We start from the raw sequence: 17,500 nt of genomic DNA, 5'->3' as shown, positions 1-17,500 counted from the left end.
AACCTTTAGCTTAGCTTAGCATAAATCATTGATTCGGATTAGACCGTTAGCATCTCACTGAAAAATAAATTTAAAGAGTGAATAATGTTCTCATTTAAAGCTTAACTCTTTTGTAGTTACAAAGTGTACTAAGTTTTTAGGTTGATATGTCAAGAAACTATACTCTCATTCTGGCATAATAATCAAGATATTTTGCTGCCGTACCATGGCTGCAGCAGGCACAATGATATTACAGCTGATTTCCAGCTCTGGCTGGAGCATTTCTAGCTTAGCTTAGCATAAATCACTAAATCAGATTAACCCATTAGCATCTTGCTCAAAAAAAGAGTTTGAATGATTTTCAAAAAATTAAAGCTCGACGCTTCTGTAGTAACATTGTGCAATACGTTTCAATAACCAAGGGATTTTGCTGCCGTACCCATGGCTGCACCAGGCGCAATGATATTACAAAGCACCTCAAAACAGTTCCCAGTGGTAGCTAGAGATATAGTACAAAAAATAATAATATTAATCTAAAAAATTGTGCATGTCTTTATAAAGTTACTTTTGCTCAATTGCATCCATTCTGAATTACTTTATCGTAAATATGTTAGTAAAAGTTAAATATTTGTAAAGTGAGCAACGCCTAACACTGGTGTAGACATGTGCTCACTAAAACATTTTGATCTTGTCCACAAAACACATTTGACTGAAATACTTTCTTGGTGTTGTTTTTGAGTGATGCAATATAATTATGTGAACTATTCAGTCAACTACACACAATAAACTAAGTATAAACATAATAAACTTAGTATAATAGACAAGGAAATACAAAATGAAATGTACCTCCATTTTACTGGATTCAGCATCTTAACATATTTTTGTTGTTCGGTGGAAAATGTTTATCTAGAATTCCTCTTTTTGAATCCGTTCAATACATCCTGCAGGTCATTCTCATGATACATTTAAAATGTACAAATGTCTTCACATCCAAAGAAACTGATATGATTCAAATCAGACAAGGAGCAAGAACTGTCTTTTAACATGATCTCCCTTAACTACATGAATATCAGTGTTAATTAAAACAAGCTATATTTCAATCTCAGTACTTACCCTTGCACTCAAAACCACAAAGTAAAGGCTGTTCTAAGTAGGTCAATGTTCTGGTTTGATCAAATGTGGTTCTTGGCCGTAAGAGAACCAGTGCACTGGTGTCTTTATAACACACATAAAAAAATAATAATAAGGCTTTTTTTTAACATGTCTTTATTTATTTTTTTTGCTAAAATCATGGTAGAGTTCCTTTAAAAATAAAATGTATAATGCATGACAATCCCAAAGATATTGTCTCTCATAAAAAGCTAATGCTAAACATGTTGTGTGTGTGGGACTAGTTACTTACACATTTTATCAAAATCCTTCAGTTTTGTTTTGTTTTAATTTTTGCATGTTGTGAAGTAATTTAAATCATTTACCGTGGTGGTATTTAACTAATGTGGTTAAGATCTGGCTGGAATTACTATGGGGTTCCCTGAAAATAATTGCACTTTTTAAATGTAATTCAACTAATTATTATGTTAAAAAAATACATTTTATGGCACTTGTGTTGACGGTAATCAAGTTCAAAGGCGTAATTTTACCAGCTTTGCCCTGACAGCACAATAGAACTACTGCAAGCATCAGAAACAAGTATACCTCATAGAAATGTCCAGTTGCCATGTTATTTGAGCAAATGTTGCTTTCCTGGTAAGAATGTGCAGGTAAATATGTTCAATCCATAGGGCATACTATTAAGCTATTTGGTCATGGTATACTACTCTTGCACTCTGGTCAATGCAGCAACAAACTGCCCTTGCACAGCGCAAGCCATTGAAATGAATGAATTTCATAGCAGAGCACATTCCGCATCCAGTGTGAAAGCCAATTCACACCGAGCAGAGTCTGGAGGGAGAGTAAAACTAGCACACTGAACACTGACAACACTACTTATAGTCAATTATCACACTTAAATCGATATTTGTTTATACTATTTATTTTTTTAATGCAATCACCTTTCAATTTAATTAGTGGGAAAAAAATTTATTGTTTTTACATGTTTATTACTGCATATAATTGATTAAAATAGAAGTTTTTGTTACATAAAGTACAAGTGCAAGCACATTTAGTGCATTTTGGGGTTTTTTCAGTTAAATACAAGAATATTTTTCAATATATATTATATTACTTAGGAATTCTTGAAAGGGTCACCAAACACAAAAACACATTTCATATATGGGTCCCACGTTGCTAAAAACACTATTAGGTCACATGTATTTCAATAAAAAGTGAAAAATGGTGGTTGTTGTTTTTTGCATTATTTTAAGCACATTCGTTCTTACAGTTTGAAAAGTTATTTTGAAGCTACGTCACGGAGTTGAGATCCTTGTGTAAATTCCAGCGTGGAGACTTGATGTCTGTATTGGCCAGTACAACGTGATGTCTTTGAGTTTTTAGCATTAATTCATGAAAAAGACTTGGTTCGAGGACTTGGATCAGCACACTCTTTTGTGGATAAGGTGCAACTTCATTAATATGCATGATAGCTTTGAAGACTGTTTTTACCTGTAACAGTGTTCAGACGGCAGAGAGACGCCACGTTGTGTTGCCAACCATAATTAAAACAAGTGGAAAAAGAATTGTTTAGAGACATAGGTCATTGCATTTATAAATGTGCCGCAATGACGGTTTTGTTTTCATTTCCCCGCTATGAGAGCGCAGCTAGACTCACATGTATGAATTACAGTGGTCTATAAACACGCGACACAAATGTTTGTATTGAACATTTTTTACCCAAGAGTTTTTCACATCTGAAAAAGGTGAATTCCGGATTTGCCCCTCGTCTTCTATTCAAAAACGATTCGGTTCCAGTTGGTGTTGATTGTCCTGTCAACCTTTTTGGTAAGTGTACGATAAATGTTTTTTGTTTATGTTTATTCAGATGGCAAAGTGAGTACTCTTTCAGTCTTTAAAGACATACCATGGTCAAAATTATTTAGTTACTGAGTTTCTAGTACGTTAATATCGCTACAATATTATGGACTAAAAGATCTGCTGTAAATGCCGCTTTTCGAATGTAAACACCTTAATCAAACTACTACCATCGTGTAGGATTTTCGCTGCATTCTGTAACAGGATAGTCTATACACACATAGACGATTGGCGCTATTATCTTAAAGTTTTTTTTTTTTTTTTCTCACATACGGCATACAGTATCAAAAATTACATTGAAACAACACTCTTTCAGTAGTTTTTAGCAGTTAGATAATGTTACTATTATTATTTTCTGATTTATTTGTTTGTTTGTTTGTTTTTTGCATTGTGTATTGTTTGGCATGTTAAAATCAGTATGCTGACATGTTGTAATATTGCTTCCGACCTTCGAGGTTGATTTGCGCCTTTATAAAAAGTGCAACTTACCATAGAATAAGAATGAGTGTTTGGTAGAGTGTACACCGCATGTATCACTTACACTACCGGCCTTCACATTCAGTCCAATGTTGAGAAATGTTGGAGTAAATCGCTCAACTGTAAGTATGAGAGACTTTATTTGATGTGTTGTAAGCAGTTACGTATGTCGATTTAGTTTGTTTTAGAAAGGACTGTTTATTTTTTGCTATCCTTATGCATCTGTTTGCTGATTTTACAGGGAGTTTAGCAATACTAAGTATATCCAACTTCCCGGGGAGCAACTTCATTTCATGCAACAGAGGGCAGCGGGACGTCTTTCCTATATACAACGATTTCCTAAGAAGTCACATTACCACGAAAAGAATCATTGCATCGCTCTCAAGTGCTCTTAACGATAAGTGGTCACTGACTTTATTCAGAAAGACTATTTAGATTCCGACTTCAGAATGCATTGTTTTTTGTTTAGTTATTTGTGATGGCTGTTTTTTTGTTGTTGTTGATAAAACAACATTTGGGTAAAATAAAAAGAGAGTTTCAATTTTTATAATTTGTTTCAAGAGTGTTTATTCAGTGAGCCAAATTTCTGTAGAATCCCTTCAGAGTGATACCAATTTAAGGAGAGGAGGTGTTGCAAGTTCACTGAAAAAAAGTGTTGCATGCAGAATTGTTGAAAACAATTTATTTGTGTTGAATTTAAACAAACAAATTAAGTTTATTAATGTTCAACTTAATTTGTTTGTTTAAATTCAACACAGATAAATTGTTTACAACCACCTTACGTAAAAAAATTAAGTAAATCCAAGGAGTTATCTCTGAATAATTTTTTTCAGTGTTCCTTGCATCCAATATCTCATTTGTCACAGGGGGCATGAATGAAATGTTCCTGAATGAAAGTGAAAGTGCCAAACTGCAGTTAAAGTCGTCAAATTAAGGGTGTGAATCGATTCAGTTGTTCCGAAACAGAGATTACAATTGTTACATTGTTGCTCTTTGCTCTTGGAGCGGTTCGCTTTCACACAGCAATGTTTCTAATCGGACCAAAAGAGCTAAAACAAGTCACGTGCGAGTAAACTCTCCTTACATTGGTCAGAGTGTCAGGGTTTATTTTGCAGCGTCCCGCTAAGCTGTCAGGAGAGGTGGTGGTTTGGTGGTGATTGACAGGGTGCGCGCGCGACGTGTCTGAGGAGAGACGCAGTGGGGAAGGGTGAGAAGGGTGCGCGACGATGCCTATTTGAGGACCTGGAGGGAGACGCAAGATTACCGGGAGATCATCACTCGTTTGCGGGCATTCGGAGACTCGCGAAACTTCCCACCCCACTCATAATTCTCTCTTCATATAGCCGTATATACCTATTACATATCCATAAAACACAGTGATACAACCGCTCTCGGATCGGATCGCTTTCTCACTACAATCGAACCGCTCCATTGTTCGTTTCAATCGAGCTGAGACCACCTCATTCAAGCGATCTCGGAGCGATTACTTAGGTGCGGAACAGAGTGCGATTGCCCTGTTCACATATGCCAAACGAACCGCACTAACTGGGCAAACGAGACACGTTCCGAAACAAAAGTGTAGGTGTGAAAGCACCCTAAGAATGAATGATGCAATGAATGATGAATGAGGCGTTAATCAAATTATGTGCTATAATATGTAAAAAGGGATCATGAATAGTACATACGAGAAGCGACTCATGTTAACACCTTAATCATATTGTCTCATTCAGATTAAGGCAAATAATTTAATTACTGACGTCCATGTAAACAGTCAGTGTCTTTCTCCCCTGCGTCTGTGTTTGGTTGCCGCAGTGAAAACCAGCGCATGCATGTACTCAAACTCCCCTTTTCATGCAAACCCTTCCCTCTTTCACCACTCGACACTTCCGCTTAAACAAAGCTGGACTCACCCACTTTCCTGAATTTTTAAGTGGTGTGAAAACACCCTGCTGTCTGAGACAAGGGGGTTTTGATGGCCTTTTAAAGCCTTAAAAATAAAATCACATCTTGTCTGGTTCTCATTCTTGTGAGGGCTCTTGTCACAAAAGGAAACATCTCAGATAATGATTTATTTCAGACACAATTTGAACTTGAGGGGTGTTAGGCATTAGGAGTAAAAACATGTTAGGAGTAAAAACCAAGCAATATCACTGAGAAGCTGTCAAATCACAGAACGACTCTCTTCAATTTCATGATTGCACAGGCCTAGTTTTCACGGCTGTGAAACTGTTGATCCCACTTAACTACATGAATATAAATCTTAATTAAAATACAGCTATATCTCATTCTCAGTACTTAATCGTGCACTCATTTGAGTAAAGACTGCTACATAAGTAGGTCGATGTTCTGATCGAATGCTTTTCTTGGCCTGAAGAGAAGCATTGTCTCACACGACTCAAAAACACACAAATAAAAACAGTCCGCCAGAACCCCAAACACTCCAGCATTCATTTATATGCATAAAGCTTGAGAGAACAAACTTAATTGTCTCATTACGGTTTGGCTGGAGGTGCTAAAGTATTCGGTTTTATTTTGGAAATGAAAAGTCTTGACCTATTTTACGGTTATAAGCTTTTATGTGTGTGAGGAGGGCTGTAAGATGGTAATCTACCTCCAGGAGTTATCAGCCATGTGGCTTCGTGTTGAGGCCTATTTCTGCTGCTGTGGAAAGCTGTATTAATGCTCACTTGTGGCCACTGGCAGCGTCAAGCACAGACATTTACAGCGCTGATTTAAAACACAAAAGCTGTCTTTAAAACGAGCATCGCCGGAGGGGAGAATCGCTGCAGATCAGATGAGTTTGGGGTTTGCAGACTCTGAGAAGAATTCACTGGTTCTTTTTAAATGAGGGAAGGCGCAGAGCTTTGTTGAAGCGCGATCACATTTAGAGTTGACTCCAATGTCAACAAAGCACAAATAAAGCCAATGAAAAGATATATCTAACTCAGTTTGCCTTAAGTAACTTTTAACTGCTGTTTTATGCAAGCCATATTTGTTCGTATATGTGCAGAAAGGGTCAAAACCTGAATTTCTGGCATCCAGTTGCTGTCACGCATGAAAAGTGTACACATACAAAATTGTGTTAAAACAGTATTTGCATTCACAATGTTTGTTTTTAACAATATTATAATTGTGTTCAATTGTGTGTTCAAGACATCCACCTAACTTATATTTTCTAAACAGAATTCAAATTAAATTTGAAAAACTATTAAATGCATAAAAAATGGCATTAAATTTAATTAGTGAAAAGTATTAATAACATTAAAATTAATTAACTATTATAATTGTTTAACTAACTAGAAATATGCATTATGTTTTTCCCCATAATCGAGCAGCCCTAATATATATATATATATATATATATATATATATATATATATATATATATATATATATATATATATATATATATATATATATATATATATATATTTATACACAAGACAAAATTATCAAATGAACAAATTTCTTAGCAATTATCATGTTACTCAATAATATTAATAATAATAAAAATCATGATGATGATGAATGCATTGGTAAAATGAATATCATTTATGACAATTATTTGAAAATATTTTATTGTGCTAAATTATTCATTGCTTTAAAATCCCTACTGTATTTAATACATATATCCAACAAATAATATTTTATGCAATTTTTTTGTTGTTGGCTTTGTAATTTTTTTATTATTATTGAGAAACATATATGCTAAGAAATTTTAATTTGATCATTAAATTCATGTAAATTTGTTATTTGTTTATAATTATATTATTATTATTATTATTATTATTATTATTATTATTACTACTACTACTACTAGGGCTCAACAATATATTGTTTGAGTATCGATATCACAGTGTGTACCGTAATAGTCACATCGCAGGATTAAATTGTTCAAGATATCAACCTAATTGTTTTTTTTTAATATAGAATTCATTTTAAATTTTAAAAACTATTAAATACATAAAATATTTAATTAAATTTAATTTGTGAAAAATATTACTAATATTAATTAACATTTAAATATATAATTAGCAAGAAATGTGCAGTAAATATTATAATTATTAAATACAAATACATATTGTTAGTTTGTTTGTTTGTATACTTTATTGTCCCTCAAGGACAAACTTTCTGAGGATTCGCACATCACTTCAGCAAGTTCTGACACAATAACAATTAAAATAAGCAATTTAAATTAAATAAACAAATTTCTTAGCATTTATTAAGTTTCTCAATATTATAATAATATTGATAAATAATTAAATAATATTTATTATTATTATTATTATTATTATTGTATTGTTATTATTATTATTATTATTATTATTATTAGGGCAGAACAATATATTGTTTCAGTATCTATATTGCAATTTTGTGTTCCGTAATAGTCACATCACAGGTTTAGTTTATTTACTAAAGATTAAAAGATAAAGATATTATAAAATATTATTTTTATATTATTGTATACATGTATTTAAACAATGATGACCATGTTATTTTATGTTTGATTGTTCAATTTCTATATATGAATACTGTTCGACTCCCCAGAAAACCATAAAGCACTATTTATTTAAATTGATCAGCCCAGTGGATCCAAACTAATGAAATCTTTGCAAATAAAACTATTCAAGTCATCTGATGAAAAATTATACTTATATCACAATATTTATTGTGGCAAAACAAAATATCGCAATGTCCGATTTTTCCAATATCATGCAGCCCTAATTATTGCTACTACTGCTGCTATTATACTGTTCTTATGCCTAAAACATAACTTGTTTGAATTATGTGTTTAATAAATCTAATAATGTGGCACTATGGAAGCAATTAACATGACAAATTTAACACAATTTTATAAATTGTTCTTTAGAATTATCATAAAATTTGACTAAATATGTCTAAAAGCTAAATACCCACCAAATAACTTTTTAGTGATCTCAGACTTTCAGCTCCCTGCTGTGCGTATTTATTAGTAAAGTCTGATTCAGAATCAGCCATCAGCTGTTATAGCCCACTCTTCATTAGAAGAAAGCAGGAAAAAAAATACCGTCCAATCCAACCTTTTCTAGATAAACGTGCTCCCGGTGATGAAGGTGAGTAAAAGCGTCACACGAGAATCTTTGAGGATCTTACTGTAGAGCGGAAATTCCCAAGATCAGATAGCAGGCCAAATGAGCAGGCTTTCTGTGAATGAGGCTCAGAGGGATCATTCAACTAAAAACGAGCATTTACTCACCACTTACTGACACTTAAGTGGATGAGCGTCTTTGTTCTGTTGAACACAATTAAAAGTGACTTCCAAGGTAAGAAAAAAAAAGTTGAGTTTTTTTGCCGGGCAAAAATTAATCACAAAATTAATTGCATCCAAAACAAAACTTTGTTTTGACATAATATATGTGGTTTCCCCCACAGTCCAAAGACATGCTCTACAAAGTGTGATGTGTAATGAGTGTGTGTGGGTGTTTCCCAGTGATGGGTTGCAGCAGGAAGGGCATACACCTAGATTAATAAAGGGACTAAGCCGTAAATATATATATATATATATATATATATATATATATATATATATATATATATATATATATATATATATATAAATATATAAATGCGTTAATCTATTCTCAAAGTTGGGTTGTGAGCTGGGTCTATTCTACGCATGCTATTATGACTTTCACCTTAATATTTTAACGCAGATGTATACCTGACCAGCGAGCTGTGCCCTTCTGAATTAAATCAAGCCCTTCTGCAGTTCGGCAGTTTTACTTTAACTCATGAACATTTCATTCATGTCACTGTGATAAACTGAGGTATTAGACGCAAATAAGCGAAAAAAAAACAAAATAAGAGTAAAGACTGGTGTTATGTAATTTAATAATGCACAACAAACGGAAAGAAAAGAACTTTTGCATTTCGCCATGTGTGTGTGTACGTGCGTGTGTGCGTCTGTTTGTGTGGTGCCTTATTGACAGCTACATGTGTGGATCTTGTCGGAAAATATGCTGAAAAGTCAAACTTGACAGTAACAGTTTGATTGCTTTGTTTACTTCAGTAATATCACTAATATATGCATACGTCACGTCTTAATTCCATTTCTGTTTAGATCAGTTATGACTTCGGTCAGATTAAGGTTATCAAAAATAGCTGTGTCGAGTTTATGTAGGCCTTCAGTTCAAAATTCATGTTTAACTGAATAAACAGTTTGTAAAGTACATCTTATTTAACAACATTTACATTCATCACCAATTATCATAGTAGAACAGTTTCCCAAGCAGTTTGTGATGCATTTTGGAAACAGGAGATGAGCCCCTGGTCTTATGCGCCACCTGGCTTGAGAAACAAATTATCAAAAACTTAATTATTTTGGTAGCACGCATATTCTGAATACTTCGGCAGAATTCAAATGAGCCATTTTAATCTAGATTAAAAAAAATGTATCTATGCCCACCTATAACATATATACCTAGGTAGTTGGCGTTTCTGTGTGGAGTTTGCATGTTCTCCCTGCATTCGCGTGGGTTTTCTCCAGGTGCTCCGGTTACCCCCACAGTCTAAAGACATGCGGTACAGGTGAATTGGGTAGGCTAAATTGTCCGAAGTGTATGAGTGTGTGTGTGGATGTTTCCCAGAGATGTGTTGTGGCTGAAAGGGTATCCGCTGTGTAAAAACTTGCTAGATAAGTTGGCGGTTCATTATGCTGTGGCGATCCCGGATTAAAAAAGGGACTGAGCCGACAAGAAAATGAAATGAATGAATATATACACAGTTGAAGGTAGATCCCCCCTGTTTATTTTCCCCGTTTTCATTTTAACAGAGAGCAGATTTTTTCAACACATTTCTAAACATAAAATTTTTAATAACTCATTTCTAAGAACTGTTTTATATTATCTTTGCCATGTTAAATGTCATTTGGGAATTATTTAAAAAATTAAAAAAAATAATAATAATTTAAAGGGGGGCTAATAATTCTGGCTTCAGCTCTGTGTGTGTGTGTATATATATATATATATATATATATATATATATATATATATATATATATATATATATATATATATATATATATATAGTTGAAGTCAGAGTTATTAGACCCCTGTTTATTTTTTCGCTGTTTTCTGTTTGAGCAGATTTTTTTAACACATTTCTAAACATTAGTTTTAGTGACTCATCTATAATAACTGATTTATTTTATCTTTGCCATGATGACAGTAAATAATATTTTACTAGATATTTTTCAAGACACTTCTATAATGCCTAAAGTGACATTTAAAGGCTTAACTAGGTTAATTAGGTTAACTAGGCAGGTTAGGGTAATTAGGCAAGTTATTGTACAATGATGGTTTGTTCTGTAGACTATCGGAAAAAAATTTGCCTAAAAGGGATAATAATTTTGTCCTTAAAATGATGATTAAAAAAATTTAAAAACTGCTTTTATTCTAGTCAAAATCAAACAAATAAGACTTTCTCCAGAAGAAAAAAATATTATCAGAGATACTGTGAAAATTGACTTGCTATGTTAAACATCATTTGGGAAATATTTTTAAAAAAGAGAAGAAAAAAAAGCAAAGGGGGGTTAATAATTCTGACTTCAACTGTAAATACAAAATACACATTTATTATGACAAAACCTTTATTGTAGATCTGATTAATCATAATTAACCTTTGCCCAGCACAACAGGTAACCAACATTCTACATTCTACCAACAGGTTTGGAACAAGTGTAGGGTGAGTAAATGTTGACAGAATATCATTTGATTTATTTTTGGGTGAACTATCCCTTTAAGCGTGCGTTTTCAAAAATAAATGTATCTGGCTTCTCTTACGCCCTCTGGTGTTTGAAATATAGAGGTAAAAAATGCTGGTCTCATTGTATGGCTTTGCAAAGCATTTGGACATTACTATGTACAGTAAGTATGTTATTTCCAATAAGGTAACATACTAAATTATTCAAAGATGTTGTCCTCTAAATGCAGCCATTAATAGATATTTTCATATGCCATTTCTATTAAATGCAGTTTTTACAGCTGAAGATGTTCAGTAAATTATATAATTTCCTTTATCATTTTGGGTTAATTTTAAAATAACAATGACAATATATATGTATATTTAATTTATAGCATTTTACTTTAATTTTCAAAAGATTTATATAAAAATAAAAACAAAAAAATACATTATTATTTTTAATTGTTTAAAAATTGTTATAAGAAACTTTTAAAGATTTAAAAAAAAAACTCAAAAGGAACCCTCATATATTACTTTTTTTTGCAGCGCCGGTCTTAAAATATAAATTCAGATCACAAATTAAGATGCCAATTAAAAAATAGGAAGAAAAAGAAGAAAAAATATATATATAAAATTCAAAATGTACGCAGTTGCCCTAATCCGACTCATTTTATGTCTTGTTTGCATTTATTCAATTGACAGACACTTTTATTCAAAGTGACTAACAAGTAAGAGAACTAGAAGCCAGTCAAACCAACAGAAAAGCAAACAATGCGTTGTTATTAACTCTTTTGCATGTTTTAAACTCTATTGTTTCCCTTGAACTTGAATGTGACTGAAAAAAGCAGCACTTACATGCACAAAAGTAAATGGGTAGCGCCACCTTGTGGAATGTACTACAAGTGTATGATCTGTGCTACATCCATGTGCTAGTCTCTCACCGGAATGCAGAACTCCTGAGAGAGGTACTTCAGTACAGCTGCTTCCTGGCCGAGGAAGTTACTTCTGTGTGTCAGATTTCCGGGAAGTGACGTGTCAAACTCCTTCCGCACAACAGAGGCCACAGAATCCAAGATAACCAGCCCCGCTCGACAAGCAATGATGTCCTCCTCCAGACGCTCAAGCCTGGGTGACATCCGAGCAGCATTAATGTTTTCATGAGCTTAAACGACACAGCCTGACCTACTGTACTATTTCAGATGATCATAATCTCAGACTCATTTATGCAATAATTGTTTTGCAAATACTGTGCAATGTTATATTTAAAGTTTTTACTCATTGCTAGGCCCACACGGAATCTGCGCGTGCAGAATTCCGCAGATTTTCCACAGATTTTCTGCAGAATTCCACAGATTTCTGCAGATTTTTAACTCATTATAAATTCTGTTTATTTACTTGAATAAATGTTTAAATCTGAGTTTATTAAGTTTTTATTCAGTAATTTATTACTTTTTATTTAATATATCAAGGTTTTAGTTATGATACTCTGCTGGATACTCCCAAAATAATTCCACAGAAATCCGCAGATTTTTACCAAAATTCTCTGCAGAAATAACAAAAAACTTCAGCAGATTCCGTCTAGCCCTGCTCATTGCATTGGTTTACATTCATGCTTTGGGCAGACAGTTTTGATCGCAATTACTTCAATTGCAATTTTTGAATATATATAAATTTTTAGTATTGCATTTTATTCTATAAAAGTTCTGATTGCGTTTGTATTTTTTATTTTATTTTTTTTCACGAAAATGATAGATGGTGAGAACAACAAAAGTTTAGATTTTTATACATTTGTTGGGTGTTTTCCACTAAATGTTTTCTTTCTTTCTTAATGTTAAATTACTGGTATGGTATTGGAAGCATATGTTATTGCGAAACGGATATAAACACGCCAGAAAAAAATATTAACTAGTTTACTCAAAAAAAATAAAAAATGTTTAGAAGAAATATTAGAAGTAGGTTATGGGACAGAATAAACATTATGCTCTACTCGGACTTTAAATATGAAACTTCAAAAATATAAATTATATAACTATACATAAGTCCAAAGAAAACGAGAATTTACAAGTTGTCTCTCTCATTTTAGCTAAATGTCACTGCATTTAATTAACACACAATAGCATTGCAACAATAAAATAAAAATACAATACAACAAAAAGTTTTGGGTTAGTATGATAATATAATACTTTTTCAGCTAGAATTAGGCGTGTAACAAATCACAACCCACAGTTTGGAACGCACGTGACTAGGCAAGGGCCGGTAAAAGATTCTGACCGTAATATAACCTTGGATAAAAATATTACAGTTTGACAGTATTGTGATTAGGGCTGCACGATTCTGACAAAAATGTGAATCACAATTTTATTTTATTTTTTGCTTAAAATCAAGATCACGATTCTCTCTCACAATTCTGTAAATGTAAAATAAAGGTTAATATGATTAGCCTATTATTATTGTTAATTCTCAACCATTTGGTAAACAACAACAATAACAGGCCTATGTGTAGCTCTACTGTTGCTTAAAATCACTCAGATCACTCAGATCATTAGGATCATATAAACTAGAAGTTCCAAGAGTTCAGTCAAAGCAGGGTGAATCGGCTTTTAGCCACTATGCCCCTCGCTGCTGGAATCAGCTTCCAGAAATGATCAGATGTGCTCCAACATTAGGCACATTCAAATCAAGACTGAAAACACATCTGTTTAGCTGTGCCTTTACTGAATGAGCACTGTGCTGCGTCCGACAGATTGCACTATCATGTTTTTCTCTTCTTCTTCATTCTTTTATATCACATTTTACCTGTTTTTATGTTTTGTTTTGTTTTTATTATTTGTTTTTTATTTTTATTTTGCTTGTTTCTTTTATTCTTGTTTATGTAAAGCACTTTGAATTGCCATTGTGTATGAAATGTGCTATATAAATAAACTTGCCTTGCCTTGCCTTGCCTAAAATGCTAAGTTTTGTATTATGGTGGACTTGAACAGATTTTCAATATGTCCTGTTTGTTAATTCACAGTAAAATGATGACATCAGAATACAACTATTCATAATTATAAAATTAAATTATTATGTTTGAGACATGTGCTTGTCATCTGTCATTGTCATTATATTTCCATTATACATAGGCTAGGGTTGTTATAATGACACAGTAAACATTCATTTTCATGCACAACTCTTCGTGTTCGCTAAGAAAGAAAAAACATATTGAATGCATGTCATAATCATAACTCTAAAATGCCAAATGATCAATTAAAAGATGTGCGCACAGGTTTCACTTTCACTTCCTAGTGCATCTCATGACTGCTGTCGCTGTGAGAAAAAAAAACACATATGCAAATCAAACCTCCCGCACGGCCCTCAAACGATCCCTCTGTGCAACAAACTGAACTTTATTTACAACTTCACTACCTGTTATTCGCAGCATATGCAGGTTGTGTTCACTAAAGTAAGCGTCATTTGCATGCACGCGCGCGTTCTCGGCAGCATTATTACATGAAGACAGAAATTACATATTGGGTGAATTATACTTTATAAATACAGTATGTGACACTTTTAACGCCATTTGAAGGTGTCAATGTTGCTGTGAAGACTTCTGCGACCGCCTTTTCTTCTTTCCTGACCTTGAAAATATAATTGGCTGAATCATTGAAAAATCTGAATTAGGATCGCGTGTAGGGTCGAATCGAGATCGTGATCTTTTTTGATTAATCGTGCAGCACTAACTGTGATCACTGCTCTAAAATATGATCTTTTTAAATGTCTGGGTAAAAAAGCAATAATTTTTTCCCATTTGAACACAAAATGTTTTTTTGAGAAACGTTTAAAATATTTTGTAACAGTAAACATGTCAGACTAAATAATTCAAATGAATTATGGACTTGCGCTGTCTTTATTAGATTCCAAAACACGGATTTCTTTACACTTTAAAGGTTCAGGACACCCCGGAGAACTTTTGTTTTTTATATTAACAGATGTGTGTGTGTTGAGCATCAGTTAAGACAATGTTAGCACCTGTCAACTTTAATTGTGGGGAAAACTGGATAATTTTGTGCTTTTGTCAGCTAATTTCAGCTTCTGGGTTTAAAAGGATTTTTGGGGCGGGATCAAAATCGGCGACGTAGCGCAGTACAGCAAGTGCAATGATGACGCGTCATTTTCTCATTATTATTCATAGCGGAGTTTTCTAATCCTATGAGAAGAGCCGGCTGCTTAATTATTCATGAGACCTGCCAGACCTGCCAGTGTCAAGCCCGAGCTGAGAAACACGGAAACCACGGCACAGTATTTAGCCGTTCATGAAGGCTCATATGCGTTTGTTTCCATCATCCACAGGGTTTGTTGCATGTTTTCCCCCGCAATCTTGTCAGGGCCGAACATACAGCAAAGCTGTGTGCGTGCTGCTAGCATTTTTGTCGGGAGAGCAGCACGAGAATTAGAGAATGGCGGACGCTGTCTTTTATCAGGAGTTCGTTCACATTCAGACACATCGCCGTGCTGCTGTGTTTGCCTAAATCCTCTAGATTACCAGCAGGGTTAATGGTTAAAATAGACAGGTCAGGAGACCTGCTGCACTGAGTCTGCTGGATACGGGGATTGAGGGAAAAGTCCTCATTTATAGTGTTTACATGAACAAACTTATCTTTAAAATGATATAAATTATGGTTATGTGTATATGAAATTACAAATAACAAATGTAGCAGGGCATTAAATCACTGTTTATTTCTTTGCATTTTAACCTTGTAAACTATAAACTCATGCGTCTCCTCACGGTTTGTGTCTCATTTTGTGAGCTAACTGACAACAACAGTTTTTCGCTCACGTTCTCTCCTGCTGGCTACGCCCACTCCTGCCCAATGCTCGCTGAGCTCCACGCCCATTAATCATGCATCTTTTGAAAAAATTCTGAAGTAGACTTTAACCGAAAGTGGGGGGTGTCATGGCCCTTTAAAATGGCATCTGCTGGAGATACTGTTGTCCTAAAATAATAAAAACAAATTTTGAAAAAAAAATTTTGGCGGTTTTACAACCTTGACTTTTCCAAACCGCAGTATACCTTGAAAATCCCATGCCTACACATGGCCCACGAATTAATCATTTTTTTTTTACTTGCAGGTTAATTCAACATTTAGAACAATTGCAGAGAGATCGCCTCCCGTATCATTCAAATCACATGTATGAAAGCATTTTGTCTTCTCTGTAAAATGTAAAGATGACGGGAAAAGTTGTTGTGGGACCTAAATGCTTTCTTAGTCTGCATTAATGCATTTAGTGTAAAGCTGCACAATTAACCATTAACAGATCGTGATCTCAATTCAAACCCACGCAACATGAATGATAAATAATAATGACTTGGAAATGTTTATAGGGTGTTACGAACGATTAAAATACAAAAGTGCTGGGAGAACAGTTTATAGTTCAGTAATAAACACTGAGGTTTATGGTAAAGATTAAAATCAGAGTTAAATGAAACTTGACGCTGGTGAATGTTGTAGTAATTACATTGTTTAACCAATGGTGGAGACAAATAATCAAAATTATGGCACTGAATAGGTTTTATAAAGAAACCTATTAAGAAGCATTAAGTTTTATGTGTGAATTGTTAAATCATTAATTAAAAATACATATGATATGTTGTACAATTTCTAGATTTAGCATTATCAGCAACAGTAGCAAAAATCCTTTTTTGTATTGAATATTTTCCTTTTTTCCTGCTGGTTCTTTCTTGATTTTTATTTACATTACAGGTTCTAAGTTCTGTTTTTCTAAGTATGGCTTTTATTTTTGTATAAATGGGAAGCAAATGACATTTGTCTCCTCCCATTTTTGCTGATCCGAAAAATGGTCTGATCGGTGACTCAAAAACAGAGCAGGGATTCGAACCGTGAGATTTGTAATCCGTTATACCACTTGCTAGAATGCATTAGTATTACTGTTATTATTACTATTATTTTATTATTATTGACAACAAAAGACATTTATAATCACTGAGAACACCAAAGTCATTATTGATTGTTAGGCATTCACAAATAATTCTTTGATAATAATAATAATAATAATAATAATAATAACAAAAAATAAACTACAATGTAAAGTTTTAGATTAGTAAGATAAAAAAAAACTTTAACTTGAATGCATTATTATTATTATTATTATTATTTTATTTTTTTCTGTAAAATACATTTACAATGAAATATAAATCACAAAACCATTTTTGATTTTTAGACATTCCAAAATATTATAATTATTTCTGAAACATGATGTCAAAGAAAAAATAGCTTTAAACAATTATTGCAATCTTTCATATTACTTTTTTTTTACTGTAAAATAAATCTTTATAAACTGAGTCTTGGAGTGCATACAA

General features: G+C 33.3%; 1 protein-coding gene across 5 annotated transcripts in view; it reads right to left on the bottom strand.

Moving 5' to 3' along the window:
• rad51b (RAD51 paralog B) overlaps positions 1 to 17,500 on the bottom strand; it is a 93,596-nt gene that overhangs the window by 70,556 nt on the left and 5,540 nt on the right. For all 5 annotated transcript variants that reach the window (XR_012395450.1, XM_017352460.3, XM_017352459.3 and 2 more), the window contains 1 exon segment: positions 12,084 to 12,267. Coding sequence is in view for 4 of the 5 variants with exons in the window: in XM_017352460.3 (XP_017207949.2) it covers positions 12,084 to 12,267 (184 nt within the window). In the remaining variant the exon portion in view is untranslated.

This window comes from Danio rerio, chromosome 20 (assembly GCF_049306965.1).
Source record: "Danio rerio strain Tuebingen ecotype United States chromosome 20, GRCz12tu, whole genome shotgun sequence".
Taxonomy (NCBI): domain Eukaryota; kingdom Metazoa; phylum Chordata; class Actinopteri; order Cypriniformes; family Danionidae; genus Danio; species Danio rerio.
Note: the sequence above shows the minus strand (reverse complement) of the source record. Positions and strands in the feature narration are given on the sequence as shown.